The 16,991-nt window shown below is 38.6% G+C and overlaps 1 protein-coding gene across 6 annotated transcripts in view; it reads right to left on the minus strand.

Annotated features, from left to right (window-relative positions):
• LOC125267495 (multiple C2 and transmembrane domain-containing protein 1-like) overlaps positions 1 to 16,991 on the minus strand; it is a 204,249-nt gene that overhangs the window by 44,713 nt on the left and 142,545 nt on the right. For all 6 annotated transcript variants that reach the window (XM_048189182.1, XM_048189181.1, XM_048189184.1 and 3 more), the window contains one exon: positions 9,846 to 9,965. In XM_048189182.1, coding sequence (XP_048045139.1) covers positions 9,846 to 9,965 — 120 coding nt within the window. The remainder of the gene's footprint in view (positions 1 to 9,845; positions 9,966 to 16,991) is intronic.

Raw genomic sequence — 16,991 nt, forward strand, 5'->3', positions numbered from 1 at the left:
TAGATAGCTAAACTAATCGTTTAGCATTGTGAAAAGCACATCTGAACTACAGGTGCATTCATATGAAAGCACACATACAGTTTTAAAATACAAGTCAGTTCATATTTCAGTTTATGAATCTGTTTGTACCATATGCTATTGTAATTGAACTCCCTGTACTGATGTTATTTAGTTAAATATCTAATATTAATTATATTAATAATAGGCTATTATAATACTAATAATTTAATAATTATTAATCATTATAATTATCAATTGCAGGCTCAAAAGCTTGAAAAATTATTTGCTTGCTTACATCTCTGAATAATGGTTCTTGCTATGGATATACAGTATCTACGGTCACTGTAACTTTGCCAATTAAGACATGTTCCTGGAACAACATTCCTGTTTGAAAAAAATTAGTCCTAACCCTATCCCTACCCCTAAACCTAACTCTACCCATAACCTTTCCCTAAAATCAGAGGGAAATTATAGGTGAATAACCCTGATGTAGAAGCACCTGTAACCCTGGTTGTAAACCTAAATGTGACAAACTGTAAACTTGTCCATCAAATCTGATTGGTTGATTGGAATGTTGTCCCTGGATCAAGATGGAACAACATTCCAATTAACCCATCAGATGTTGTACTTGGTGAAATCACGTTCACCTTGTAGCTACAGACCACAATATCAGAGAGACTCATAGAGAATATCATGGATCCATAGAAATGGGCTCTTCTGATTTAGACTAGTGAGCAACTGCTTCATAAACCACCCAGAACAACCACCTAGTAACACCCTTGAAACTCCAGTATCAACATGCTCCACAACATCATAGCCATAAACTTTGCACAGACAAGCACTATTTACACTAATTAAAAATTAAAAATCTACTTATAAAAGCAATGATAAAATAAACCAAATCACCTAATTATATTTACATCACATTTATTCATTATTAGGAAAGTGCAGTCGTTGAGTTTATAGAATCTGCCACATATGTTTTACTCTCACAAAAAAAAAAAAAAAAAAAAAAAACCCTTCTGTGTGAGCTGGTAATTTGGCAGCATTAATAATTCAGATCTCATTGGCTTGTTAATCAGAACTGTAGACACCAAAATAATCAGACGATATGTTGGCACACAAATAAAGAGTTTATCTCGGTCAACTGAAAACATTATATTTGGCCTCCGTGGCTCACAGGAGCCCAGAGGAGTGTGTATCACATGTCTGTTTTTGTTGCCGGAGGACTGAAAAGACATAGATCATTATTTCTCTTCTTGTGGTTCCTCCTGTCAATCCCGCATCAAAGCTTCAAGGTCATGTGCTATTTACATACGACAACTCGGGCATCTGAAAACACCAAAAAGCTATCAGGGGAGGAATACATCTTCTTTTTGATGATTTTTTTTTTTTTTTTTTTTTTGGCTCATTGCATTTCATCAGTTTTTTTGTGACATCCAAAAATTGTTACTTAGCAAACAATAGCTTTTGTTCCTTTGTCTTGTCTAAAAGAGAGAGTGTATGGCTGCTATAAGCCTCTTATGTAAATGTAGCCTGCAGCAGAAACAAAAGGAGGGTTCAGGATAGATACACGCAGTGTTGCAAGGAGACTAGCGATGGTGTTTTGCGGAAGTCTAATAGAGCACGGATCGACTAGAAGAGCAATGTTGCTCCAGCGCTAGGTTAGCCAGAGGTCATACGCCGGAAAAAAGAACTTGGAGGAAGTTGAACTTCAAGCAAACCTACGGTAGCTTAAACGTGAAGGTTCAGCAGTCAATATGTCTCACTTGCAGACAGAAATCCAGACTAAAATAGCATCAGAGCCAGACTTTAAGTCCATTGTTTGGCCTTTCGGTTAACAGCAGCACCATCTCCAGACCAGCGCTGTGACATCCATCCTGGCGAGTTAATGCACTTTCTCTTGCCTTCTGCCATCAGTGGAGGAAGAACCCTGCTATCTGCACTTTTAATTCTAACCTTCCCTGTGACAGGTGCGCTGGGAATAGACGCCCTAGCTAGACAAGCCATCCAACATGAAGATATGCACTTTCATTTTTTTCTTGCCTCTCAGCTCTCGCGCTTTCCCCTCCTCCAGCTCTTCTTTGAAATGTGAGACATCTCTAGCGTCTCCAGCTGCTCAGGGGCTGGCCCTGCTTTGTATGCCGCGTGTGGACGAGAGGCCCGGGAGAGCCCAGGCCTGGAAGGCTGATAAGGGCTCTCGCCGGAGCACATCGAGCCCAAACAGCCTCTTCACAGGCTGTCAGAGCCCTGCTGGTCAGAGGGAGGGCTTGAGTTTTTGCCAGCACTGGCTGACTGTGGTCTGACCTCTGTAGGGGCTCGAGTCAAAGAGTACGACTGCTGGCGATGGAAGAAACTCTGTCGGTTCTGTTTGTGCGAAGTATTACGTTTCAATAAGAGCGGTCACGATTCAAATATGAGGACAATGGGCAAAATAATAGCTGGGATGTGTGGGAGAGAGACCGAGCAGCCAGTACGTCTCTTTGGGGCTGAGCTGTACGGGGCACACGGGCCGGCAAGAGGACGCGCCAGGGTCACGCGTATCCAGAAGCCGCGGGAGTCAGCGGTGTCATCGGTCCCAAAGCTCGAGCTCTACTGTAATCTGCAGCAGCCCTGAACCCACAGGACCCAGAAAAACACTCTGGCTTTCTGTTCCGTAAATAAACCCCGGCTTCCCGAGACAAGCCTGCGTCAACAATGGCAACGGCAGCCGTGACAAAAATCACACAGCTCTGCAGTGTTGTTAGCAAAATCACGGTTACAAAAGTTCACAAAGATGAAGTTCAGGAGCTGCCAAAGTTGCTCCCCGCCTCGCCTCCAACCTCGCCTGCGAGCCGCGGCGGCACGGGGGAAATCAGCAGGGCAACAAACGCTGCCAGTTCAAAGTGACGTGACCTTTTGATTTTGTCACCTGTCAGGGGCTGGCACGGAGGAGCGGAGACGTGTCTGCCAAGCGCGGGTGAAGCGCTGTCTCGCTAACGGGGGCACGGCGCTGGAAGAGGTGGTACCACTGAGGTGGATTAAAGGCCTAGAGCACCTCTCGGCTCGTCTTCTCACTCTTCCTCATCCTCTCCCGGCCCTGCCGTCACACTTCTTGCTTTTTTGTTGTCCCTGTTGAGCCCGCAGCTGAAACACCAGCCTGAGAGTAAGACAAGCTCTACCATGAAGCGCCTCTAGGAGCACGGCTGGCAGACAGACTCTTGCTCTGGTTCTCTTTATGTTGTCGTTTCGTGATTGACACTGGAGGTGGGCTTGACAGGCCTTCGTTTCCCGCCACAGCAGCCCACCTGTACCAGCGTATCCTTTATTCATGAAGCTCCATCCAGGCTGTTTGTTTTTCAAATTACACACACCGGAAGAAAAAGACAAAACACTGCTCAAACCAGACAAAACAAAAGGTTGGAAAAAGTTTATTCGCTAACTTGCTCTCTGTTTCATGTAAAACACTGACACTGTAAACAGTGAAGAAATAAGCAAACAGACTAAGAACAAACAGAAATAGGTTTTAGCTAGTCAGTCTTCATATGTTTACAAAAAGATTCAACTAAAGGTGAAGTGTAATTTATCCACCACTGGTAGCATTTTGCAATGACAGCAGTGTTTACACTCGTTGAAGTCATTTGCATGGGATAGGGAAAAAAAGCAGTTCAACATTTAAAGCCCATGCTTTGTTCACACATTTCACCTTTGAAGTTTGCATGAAATGTAAATTCTTCCTATTTAAATTCACTATCTTCTTTTTTTTTTTTTTCCATAACTGGATCATCTGGTGAAATGACAGATTTCATTCTGGTGATGTATACTTAACTTATCCAATCACTTTGTCTGCCCCATCAACTGAAAACTTGCATTCAGATCGGCCTCCATCCAATCAACAACCAATGGATAGAACCAAGTCCCTGTCCTACATTTTTTTCTTTCCAATTACCCATATGGCCAAAGTTGTCATGTCATTATATCAATAATCCATATGTACATCAAAATATGGAAGAAAAGAGGTCTCTACTTCTGTTACATAATGATCACGGCTTTAATTATGTAACATTAAATGAAGGACATTTTTTATAACATCTCTTACTTGAAACAAAACTTAACCCTTAAATGCATGATTGTTTCGCCAATCATTCTTACATATTCGGGTCTTTATCGACCCAGATCTGTATCTAACACGGAAGGATCTCTACCTGTCGTGATAATATAAAACTCCTCTGATATTAGAGTAACAATTACAGAAGAATAAAATAAATCATATTTTGTTACCTTTTGGAGCCTGAAAGGGTTCAGTTTGAGCAGATGTTTCATGCCATCATCACTGTCCTCGTCAGAGCTAATTTCCCAGTAAATTCAGCAAATAATAGGCTAGTTTTATGTTTGAGGTCGCAAATAAGAGCCCAATTGTGATCTCAAACATATTCTCAAAACTATATAATTTTCAACATCTTCAAAATCAATATTTCGATCGCTAACAGCTTCACCAGATCCATCCAATGACAGTTACAGTCATATTTCATTGCGTTCAGTACTTGCTCTGCAGTAAATCGCTGAGCCATTTCATGTTTTGCTTATTCTTTTGTTTTTTGTCTGAATGGATCGTCACTTCAACATTGTGTATCAGACATTGCCACCTTGTGGAATAAAGGTGAATTGAACTTATTCTGTCATCTAAGATTCAATTATTGTTGTGCAGAAAAAAATATACGTACACTTATACACACCTCGGGTCGATAGCGACCCTATACAATTTTGACAAAAAATGAATACAAAAATAGGCATTCTTTTATAATTTTATGATTTTTTCTTGTTATATTCTTTGTAATGAATTGATTGAGGAATACCAAGAAAGTTGATGTCTAATTCTAGGTGTTTGCTATGGGGTTTAGCATGCTGATAGGTGGTTGCCTACAGGCAGAAGTCAACAGAGCCCATCCCATGACCCTGCTGCTTTCTTTAATATAAGTCTATGTGCTGTTTCAAAAATAAAAATAAGTACTATCACTTTGGGGGGGAAAAAAAAAAAATCACATCTCTTCAAAACAAACTACATATCATTCATGTCCATAGCATAAACTTAGCAGGTTATACTTAGTTTAGTACTGAGTTTAATACTTATGAGTTTAGAGCAGTGGTTTAGGAACTTCCAAGCAAGGGGTCTAACAATGGCTGGTAACACTTTATTCTGATGGTTCCTTTAGAACATTCTGTTAACTGTAAGTAACATTGCAACTGTAAACCCTCACTCAGAGCCTACTTGCCCCGCTCTGCGCGTGCCTCGAACCTGGGTCTCCGGCATGGGAGTCGGACGCTCTAACAAGGAGGCTAAAAGCTGCAACCTGTAGCATCAGTCGCTAGAGCATTTCTTGAGATCAGAGGAGTGAGGTTTACTCACACAGCGACTACTAATACTAACTACATGTCAACTAGCTCTCATTAGAGGACTAACAGACTGTCTGCTTAATATCTGCTAACTATTTATTGTGATGGTTCCCCAACAGACACTCTACTGACTAAAATAACTTTGTAAGTACATGTCTATTTATTCTATTCTATCAAACCCTACCATTCTACTAATACTCTACTAACACTCTGATGGGAGTTAGTAGACATGTAGGTGCAACATTACTTATAGTCAAGAGAATGTGTTAAAGGGACCATCAAAATGAAGTGAAACTGGATGACTTCAAATTATTCAATCAAAAAGTTTGAAAACCACTGATTTAGAGTTTGCTTAAAACCTTAGCCCCAAGTATGCAGAAATACAGCAATGTTCACAAAAATCAGGCTATGAAAAATTATGAACCTTTTAAAATATGTGAGAGGAAAATGGAGAAACAGCGAGTTTGCTAGAGGACATGGTGAGAGTAACCCTGACAATTAAGACCCTCTCCCACCACTGACAAGGTTGCCGAGAAAGAACCTTGAATGCTTAATTGCGCTTGAGCTAGTGAAAGAGACGTCACTGTGTTCCTCCAGCTCTGACAGTATATGCTATAATTAACACCTTCAAAACATCTGGTAAACTGTTTTCCAGGCCAGTGAATTCAGCAGCCCGGGTCTTCAAGGGCCAGCCATGGGCTTCATTCCCCTCCATTCACACTGAGCTGTCCAATGCTTGACTGAGCCTGAGTGGCCACACTGAAGCCCACCCCAATGCTTCCAGGTCTCCAAACAAACATAGGTGAGGGTGGTGTTAGGGTGGTGAGCACTGCCACTCTGCAGGAGGTGGGCTAGCCACTGACAGCTGCTGTCAGAACGGCTTGGCTAGCTGTGTCAGTACTCCCTTATCTTCAGGTTAGGATAGATGCATTTGCACTCCCTACCAGTAGGGGGATCTTCCTCCACAGCAGTGCATCTGCTTTTGTTTAGGGAAGAAACAGAACGCCGCTTTAGAAATTGTAGCTTTCAATCACATGCTGTTGATCGACAGGCGTAGTTCAAAAGTCACATCCCTTTGTCTTGCGTCTAAACCCGTGTTTATTTTTCTATTGTCTATTCACTCTGACACAAAAAAACGATGTCGTGGCGCTACGCGGCAGCCGGGCTATAGCTAAGCTTCTCCCATTCTGTTGATTTAAAACAACGGTTTGGTAGTGTAGTCTAGTGTTTAGTGCACAGCCATTCCAGATGGTAAAAAGGGTCTTTAACAATAACAGGCCGTGACAGCGAGGTCAGGTATCTAGTGGAAGGGTGGCAGGCAGAGAACAGCAAAAGAATACGAGAGTCAGGGGTCAGCTGTCTACAGGTTAAGAGTTGAGCTAGCATGTCACATCTAGAGGTAACAAGTCCCTTCAAGAAATGTGACAGCTAAAAGTGGGTCCCTGTTTTCCCAGAACATACTAGGCTCTGGACATCAGGGATACAACAAACAAGGGATAATGTACGGTCAGTCTGAAGAAGGTTGATTTGCAATAATAACCGGCTACTTTTCTTTGATAATGACAGCTTCTTACCAAATAAATAAAGGCCATGAAATATTGATTTTAGCTGAAATTATTTTATTATGTGGGAAGAAAGGACTCACAATACAGGAGACATGAAACTTGCACAGCTATGTGAGAAATAGATTATGCGGGACAATGATAAATATACAGAATTATTTTTATTGAATAATTATTGAAATATTGTATTTATTTAATGAGCTGAGTTGGAAAGAGTTGCTATCTGTGAAATCTATCTGTGACAATGTAATGTTGTCATTATTATTGTTATATATATATATATATATATATATATATATATATATATATATATACATACACTCACTGTATATATACACACACACAATACTTTGTGAGTGTACAAAGTGTAATATATATATATATATATATATATATATATATATATATATATATATATACACACACACACACACACATATATATATATATATATATACATATTATACACATACACACACACACACACACACACACACACACAATATATAGTTGTTGTTTTTTTCTTTTCAGTGCTTCCCGGAAAAAAAAAAAAAAATGTGAGAAGATGCCTATAAGAATTTTTCTGTGCAGGTTTCTGCATACGTAGTCTCACTTTTACCTTCCATCTCTGTGCGTACAGGATATTTGAGCACACGCTCATCCACCGTGCTCTGGGTATAAGGCGTGCTACACCACATTACAAAAACATGCAATGCTGATTGTCAGATGTCATTCACACACTTGGAGAAGTTTCATAGAATGTCTTTTCGTGTAGGCTGGGCAGCATCTCCGTTTCTCATTTCTGTCTGTCTCAGGTAAAAAACAAAAAACAAAAAACGCTTGGACTGTTGGAGTGCCGCAGCCTACATTTATGTGTCAGCAGGTTTAGTGCAGAGCTGCAGTTAGAGTTATCTGAAATGACATCCTGCCAGGCGCAGGGAGCACTGGCATCTATACTGTAGTGATGAAAACATGAATGGGACACTTCTACTGGGTGGATATTAGTTCTTTCAAAAGTACATCAGTCCTCTGAGTGTGTATTTATGAAAATAAAGCAGAAACGGTCAACTGAGAAAGTATGGGTTTATGTAAGCTGCTTCATTGTTTCCAGATAAGGTAGCAGTTGAACTAATCGACAAACAGCTTTAAGCTGCAAGTGACGTATTGTATGTCACTACTATGTTATAAAAACAGCATATAGGAATTGAAAAAGATGAATGACATCAGGCACTATTCATTACACACACACACACACACACACACACTTAAAGATACCTAAATTCCTTCCCCTGAAGTTCATAGTAAAGCACAGGGAAACAGTGTCCAAGCTCAAGCTCATCAGTGAGTTTGAGGCTAATGGAAAACATGTGTGTGTGTGCGTGTGTGTGTTTACTGTTTCTGAACTCTCTTGCTCTCACCAGCCCATGTGTTGTGGTTACAGTCGTCAAAATGCAGAACAATGGCCTGTTAGAGAGCAGAGGGGATGTGGAGGGTGGAATAACGGGTTAAAGGCATTACCTCGGACTCCAGCCTTCTCATGTGTTTTAAATCCACAGGTCCTGACAGTATCACCTCTGACCCATTACCTAGTTCTGATTCCCTAACTTCTGGACCAAATGGCTCAAAGCAGTGGAAGAAAACAAAAAAAAAAAAAGAAAGAAAAACTGCACCGAATCATCATACAAGCTCCAGCTCATTATATATATAAAAAGTACATTATATTATTGAAATTCACAATAATATATACCAGTTTTATCTCATGATTATAGGACATGCAAACCCATTTCACCACAGTATACTTAAAAAGAAAAAAAGAAGACTTTCCCAATAAGACCTTTCCATGTTATATATGAATTACAAAATATGTATTTTGTTTTTATTGCTTTATAATTTATTGATTTCTAAGTGAAAACAGGAGGAAAAGTGTATCAGTATTGACAAGATCAATAATAAATGCACAGATTAGCCTACATAAATGTATTACAGGGATCTAGTGAGATTTTGAGTTTTTGCAAACAATGTCGCCATCTATAGGACAACATAATAAGTGTACATACACTTTCTAAAGGTCCTTCGGTTCTTGCTACTTTTTTACCGTCTCTGTTCTTTGCAAAAGTTGACAAAGAGTGTCTTATAAGGTAAGAGATTTAAAAAAAATAACAGAGACCCTAAAACAGTAAAACTTTGATTGCTTATATTCAGGACACTCAAAAAAAATGTAGTTCACATGCTTGTCCCATTTATTCGAAGCATATCCTAGATATTTCAGATATATATAATGGTCCTATTCCTGGTAAAAACGTATGTACACCCTGAAATAATGATCTACTATTAATTTACTATCTACCTTGGGTGGTGAAAATTTTATTCAAGTCCAATGCTTTTGTTCAATTACCGTATCACGTCCTGAAACTCCAACTAAACGACTTTCAAAAATCTCCACTGGTATAAAATCGATTCCATTCAATTAACTTCAAGGTGAGCTCTCTTTATACCTCTATTGCACTGATGCTTTAAACCCACGCATTCAGTCAAACGGCAGCTTATAATGAGAGAAAAGACAACAAAATCAAAGCAGTGCTGTAATGGAAGTGCTGCTGAGCATTTTGACACTTTCTAAACGCATGTGTACGTAATTAAAAAAAAAAAATCTTCTTCAGAATGACACCGAGGTGACACTTTTTAATCAAAATATTTAAATAAATAAACAGCTTGGAGTGCGACTCAGAAACGCTCGAGTTCCCACTTGTTCCGTACTTAGAAAAACAAGTATTTTGTGGGTGCTGAATGGTATAAAAATATTTGTCATTCAAAAAACTGTTTTAATCCCCAAAAATCTTAAATACAAAAAGTGGAGAGGTTGCATTTAGATATGAACACAGCTGCAAGTCAGTATGTGACAGAACTCACCACATCTCCCTGTCTCGTGTCCTTCCCTGAAGCAATGAGAATGTAGTTCCAGGCCAGCAGCATCAAGAGAACCAGCGGCACCATATAGAGCTCAAAATTCCACACGACCACAACGAAAATCTGCAGAAAGAGGGAACAAACAAAAGACATGAAGATGCATTTATAAAACATATCAACAATCATTTGACTGGGTTCTAAACTATATACTGTTTTTCCAAAGTTTTTCAAAAACATACATATGTAAAGAAAAAAAAAAATCCCACATCTGTTATTTATTGTACCTTTATATATATATATATATATTTTGGAAAACTGTGAGAAAATCTAAATTCCTTTTTTATTTGATAGCTTCAGAACACCTGACAACCAGTAATACATAACAGTAACAAAATGATTATTTTTCACAAGTCTGTCATGTGTGAGCAATGAGCACAGATGATGCTTTAAAAGTATTTTAGTATGAAAACAATGAATGAGTCAATCGTCTGTAATCGTCAAGTCTTGTTCTCCTTTATATTAAAAAAAAAAACAGCATAATACACACTTCTGGTCTTACTCTAGTAAATGTGACCCTACTGCCCATCACCCCGCAGCTTCAACCAAATGTTCACATACTTCGCAGAGGGAGACAGAACCTGACCATGAAAAAGACTAGCTTTTTTTTTTTCTTTATATAGGCTATTGTTCTTTTAATATTAGAAAGTTATAAAAAAACAAAAAAAACAATACAACTAATTACTATGAACACCACTTTATATACTGAATTAGCCTTTTTATTATTTTTGAAAAAGCTGAAAATAAAATAACACAGAGACCCAAAAATGTTTTCTAATAAAGCCATTAATCCAAATTACTTGCAAATCATCACAGAAAAGAAAAACACTAAAACCAAAATGAAAAACCTCCACACTTGTTTCTGTGAGATATTATTTACAGCAAAGCAAAAATAACAACAATCATTCACAGATAATATAAATGAATCTGCCAGGTTAAGAAGGCTGTTGAGCTGTAGAGTTTATGCTAATAAATATTGATGTTAACTCAGCTCAATACAAAAAGATTGAACTTTCAGTGAAAGTATTAAGGTTTTGTTAGTTTCCTAAAATGCATCTTCCAACTCTCTAAAACAAATAAGTATGCTCATATATATGAAATGCACTCTTACATATACATAAACGCACACCACTAAGACCTTGTTACATTTAATACGTTTACATAACATTAAATCACACCGGACCAGACATGACCACACATACACACACATTGGTTTTGCATGTTTTCTGGGGATATTTCACAGACTTAATGATTTTTATACTGTACAAACTGTACATTCTCTCCCCTAACCCTAAGCCTACCCATCACAGACAACTGTTTTTCAAAAAACATCACTTAGTATGATTTATAAGCTTTTGTCCCCATAATGTAAGGAATACTTGAATCACACACACACACACACGCAGTGCAGTGGAAATTCTCTGAATCTTGCAGAAACAGGTCAGATGTATTTCCGTGCCCTCCACACTATCCATTACAACACCGTTACCCAATGCGCACACACTGAACATTTCAATGAGGAAAAAAGACATGGAGCACAAATTAGACACCTCTAAAGTACATAATATATCTACTACCAACACTGGTTTAAATATTATCTTTAAATGACCTCTTTCTCAATGTTCCTCATCTTACTAACAGCATATTAAAACCTCAAATACTTGTTGAAGAAATGAATACAAATATACCGCATTCAAATAAAGCAGAAAGCAATGGATCAATACAATTAAAACGGTAAATTATGCACTTAATATGCAGAAAAATAATTTCTGTAACATTTGGCATTTTAGTACCTGCTCCTATATTGCAAACACATATCTTGCAAAATGCAGCAAAACATCTGTGGTGTGTCCCATTAATTAGAGCAAACTATATTTTTCTGACAAAGTAATTAGAATTTCCTCACGTCGAATTAATATCTTCCATCTGTGCATTCATAAAATCATAATGACTTAATTTACTGTTACAAATATGTAAAAAATAACAGATCAGCCTTCAACATATTTGACAGATTTTTTTTTTTTCTCTATTTTTTGGCCTCTGGCTCAATACAATTTTAATTTACAAAATACACTGATTGGAGTTTAAAACCAAACTAAGGGAGTTGCTCAATCCATCGGGTTGTCGCTACTCCGCAGCGTCCATTTTGTTTTCATGTGCCCGGTGGATCCTTAACCTGTCGCTGGACGCCATCTCTTAAGTTTGGTTATTCTAGCTGAGGGCCAGAGTCTGATTGACAGCTGATGTTAGCCGACACTTCGTCTGCTTGGAAGTGACCCTTCTCTCTTTCACACAGCCCTAATGGCCAAGAGAGAGATGCCCAGAGTTCTGGGGCCATTCTTTCAGCCCAGACACTCATATCACCCCTAGTTCCCCCCCACCGAGAGCCCTTCCCAGGGAGGGAAGGGCCACGGACCCCAAAAGCAGCTTGAACGGGAAGAGAAAGGTCCGGGTGAAAGAGAGGAAAGGGAGAAACCGAATCTGCGAACAAGAGGCTTTGTCAGAGCGCATCCAGGTATTCAGGATCAGTTCAGCTACTTCGGCGGCCATTCCGGAGCCACGGCGTTCAGTTTCCCGTTCCCCCGTGTGAGTTCCTGTACTTCAGTGCTCAGGGCACGTACTGTAACCTCTCCACCTGCACGGATCCCATCTTACAATGATTCAACGAGCCTCAGGACCAGCAGTAACCTAATACAGACCATGACATCTATTCATTAAACTGCATCTGAAATGTAATTTCCTGTCAGTCCATTAATCTACAAAAAGCACCAAAAGAAATCCACAAATCACTATTGCTGTTACCATCAATATCTATTAGAATTTAGCTTTGGTTCAGTGTAATATAACAAGACAGCAAGGAATCTTCTCAAAAACAAGGACATCACAGGCGATACAGGAGACCAAGAAGATTTCTTTCTTTTTTATTCAAGTAGAAGAAAATGTTTACAGTACATCTACCACATTAATTACTGCCCCCTCCCCTTAAAATTAAAAAAAAAAACTTTTTTTTTGTATGCAATGAACAGAAAAGCAGCACTGAATCTGATTATGATAAAAGAATGCCTACACAATGTGTGTTTTCTTGCACTTCCCTAACGAATTTCACTAAGCGCAATATCTAAGCGATATAAGCATTTTCATGCATGCGACATCCATCTCTAACATCAAGTAGCATGTAAATTTGATTTCATTTTAAATATCTATTTGATTTGATGCAAGCGAAAGCACTTGAGATTAAGTCCCTTAACAAAAGCCATTGCTCTAACTGGGAGAACGTTCTGAATCGGCCAAGTGTTTCAGCATCTCGCTGGATTTTTGGAATGGAGAACGGACACGTTTTGGCAGCCAATTTCAATATCATTTTGGCACTTTGTGTTGTGGAGTGCAGGCTTGAGCACTTCAGAGCAGGCATTTGAGAATTAGCACATTAAAAGTGTGTTACCAACACAGCCTACAACAGCCCCTGTACTTGGGCTTCAGAAATTAAGTCATCACATTGTGTTGATTATTTTAAATAGTGCCAACGGTGGGTAGAAATATGCCAAATGAGAGGCTGATTATGGACGTCAATAACTCATCTGCTTTTTGGCTTGATTTAGTTATAGGTGGGGATGTTTGGAATGAGTGATGCCGCACTGCCATCTTCTGGCATGTCATGAAACACTTTCGTTCGTTGTTCTTTTAGACCCAGTATGATTTGATCTAAATCTAATTAGAAACATTGTGAAAAAGAACAATCTTAAAATACATGCTAAATCATAAAGTCTTCACTGTTGACTGGTGATTAAAACATGATTTTTGTAGAACAGTTTATGTTAGCTTTCATAACTTTCATACAACTTAAGGTCTATCAACAGAACCTATGAAGCTGCATTTACTTCTAACAACAGAATACATTTTAATCGTTAATATAAATTTTCAACAGAAAATAAATTCAAAAATTATTATTATTATTATTATTATTTATTTTTTTTTTTTACAGAAATCCAATACAAATATAATACAAATCTATGGGGCTACACTGCCTCATAGACTTACACTGTAAGATGTAACTGTCAACACGTTATGTATTATTTATTTTATTAAATTTTTTTTTTTTTAATTTTTTTTTTTTTTTTACTTTTAAATATTTTATTTTTTTAAATATTTTATTTTATTTTTTATTTTTTTTTTATTTTATAGTTGAAATTACTGGTGTTATATTACACGATTAAGTTGAATTTTATATATATATATTTATATATATATATATATACTTTTTTTTTTTTTTTTTGGTCACATAAAATAGAAAACCATTCTCAGACCCGTCGGCTGACAGGTAACACGGAGCAGAAAGGTGCCACCTTGTAGAACACAGTGGGTTGTAACCGTGAAGACACACCGGAGCATTTGTTTCTCTTTTCCTGTCTCTCTTTTTTTTTTTTTTTGGGGGGGGGATTTTTTTTAAATGCAAAGCAGGTGAAGGCTGCTCTAGTTTCCTGTAGTAGTAGCTCTCTTGTCTGGGTGCTCCCACTGATAAGAGTCCTACTTTACCCCACATAAAAGAGCCGGGTATCATTTCCTTACCTCTCCCCTTCCAATATATCTCCCTCTCCTTACCCTCTACACACACACGCCACTCTTATTCCCCACGACACACAATACCTGCTCTATTTGCTCCCAATTCAAGGCCAAATTGCAGGTAGAGTTACGGCAAATTTGTTTGGAGGAAGAGTCGGTGCGGGAGCAATAAGGATCTGGAGGGGTAGAGTGGCGCGCGGGGAGGGCTGGCACAGAGCAGTCTTTATGAGCACCACTCTGCCAGCCAGAACAATGGGCCATATTCACCCAGCGCAAACGCTCAGCTTACAGGTGTTCGTGGAGAGGAGAGGCAGACGCACACAAACACTCACGCGGACACCCACGCGCACTTGAACGAGCACATGCACGCACACGCATACTCTCCGAGCTTTGTCCATTGTGCGTATTCCATGAGCTGTGTCATCTTGAACGGCTGGCCACTATTGAATGCGTGTGCGATCATAAATGTAGGGTTGACAAAAGTTTACACATGAAAAATGAGGATTGTTTTCTGTGAGGACTGTCGGCCATTGGTCATCAAACAGACAGTACCACCCTCCAACTAATGCCATTGGTTGGTTGTGTCAAGCTGGTCTGGATGCACAAACAAAAAGCATAAATGGCTTACTTATAGTTAGGGAAATAATATTTTATGTTTCAAATTAACAGAAGAGAAGAACCTGAAGCATGATGAAAGAATGCCTACACAATGTGTTTTCTTGCACATCCCTAATAAATTTCACTAAACGGAATATGTGATATTAGCATTTTCATGCATGCTACATCCATCTCTAACATCAAGTTTCATTTTATTTTAAGTATCTGATTTTATCCAAGCGAAATCATTTACTCACCCTCATGTCGTTCATCTTCGAAACACACACAGTATGAAGATATTTTTATTGAAATCTGTGAGATTTCTGTCCCTCCATTGACAGTCCACGCAACTACCACTTTGACACATCAAAAAGTGAATTGAGCGGTTTAGTCCAAATTTTCTGAAGAGACACAATTGCTTTATATGCTGAACATTTAATTTAGGCTTTTATTTACATATAAACATTCATCAATGCACACATCAGTTACGGTAAACAGAAATTGTAAACCAATGGTAACCAATAAGGTTCATTTTCATGCATCAAGCAGGTTCGGTTGAGCTTCTGTATATGGAGGGTCTGAAATCTCTCAGATATCATTAAAAATATTTTCATTTGTGTTCTGAAGATGAACGAAAGTCTCATGGATTTGGAAAAACACAGTAAAAACGGTAATTGATTAAAATGTTTGGGTGAACTAACCCTTTAAGTCCAATAATTGGGAGAACGAACTGAATCGGCCAAGTGTTTCAGCATCTCGCTGGATTTTTGGAATGAATTTGAATGATTTTTGGAATAAGTCTGTTTTGAACATTTATACAGTAAATGGCTTACGTATAGCTGTCTTTGCATATTAAACTGGGATCCAATACAATGTTTTAACACTGAAACACTTACACACTTCACCTTAAGGAAAAGCAAGAGTATTTAGAGCACCAGCAAACAAAAAACAAAACAAAACAAAAAATCTTTGGAAGAGTTTCTGCAACAAAATCCCAACAACATCAACAAAAACACCAATACAACCTCAAAACCTAAGCTAAAAACAAGAACTCTAAAATGTCAAAAAGGCACAGACCTAAAAATACCAGAATAGCAAATCACAACGCTTGCCACCGCTCGCAGCTGGTTTTATCTGCGCGTCGTGAACAGCCCCTTTGCTTTGGCTAACCTTTGTGTGGCAAGCACCGGAGGTTCTGCAAGTCTTGAATGCGAAATCACCTCTTCCGGTGTCTGACTATTGTATTCTTTTGGCTTACAACTGTCAGCGGCTGACAGAACGGCACAGATGTGTGTCTCAGCGCAGCAGTGAAGGCTCACCTGAACCAGATGGCTGGTGATAAAGAAAGAAATCAGTGTGATGATTAAGAGAGCTCTTAAGGAGGGAGATTTAGAGTGCAAAGAATAACATTACCGGCTAATGGGACAACTGTGAAGGCAGTACAAAAGTTGAATAAATAATTTATAAAAAAAAATAATAATAATAATTAAAAAAAAAACTTTTAACTTTTGTAGTTCAGGTCAGACATACTGAACTGAATGTGACTGTATAATAATTTTAATAATAGCATTTGAACATTAAGAGCGAATGTAATGTAATTGTTTTTGTTTTATTCTCCTCAAATCTCTTGACATTTCTTCCTCTGACATTTTCATTGATGTGTTTTCCCCCGACGACCATGAAGAAAAAAGAAAAAAAATGTTCAACTAAAATGTTAGCTGATCGATACAGCTGTCCCTCCGCTCACGCGTACGCCCTCGGCTTTTGCTTTCGGAAGTGTACCTAAATTAAAATGTGTCAAGCAGCAAATGTTAATGGCCTACCCTGCGACACTTAAAGATACGCGAGTCCTGAAACAGACAGGACCTACAGCAAATTATGCAGCATCACAGGCAAACATTAGCCAACATGTCCTGTGCTAACATTTAGTCACAC

This window comes from Megalobrama amblycephala, linkage group LG4, assembly GCF_018812025.1.
Source record: "Megalobrama amblycephala isolate DHTTF-2021 linkage group LG4, ASM1881202v1, whole genome shotgun sequence".
Lineage (NCBI taxonomy): Eukaryota > Metazoa > Chordata > Actinopteri > Cypriniformes > Xenocyprididae > Megalobrama > Megalobrama amblycephala.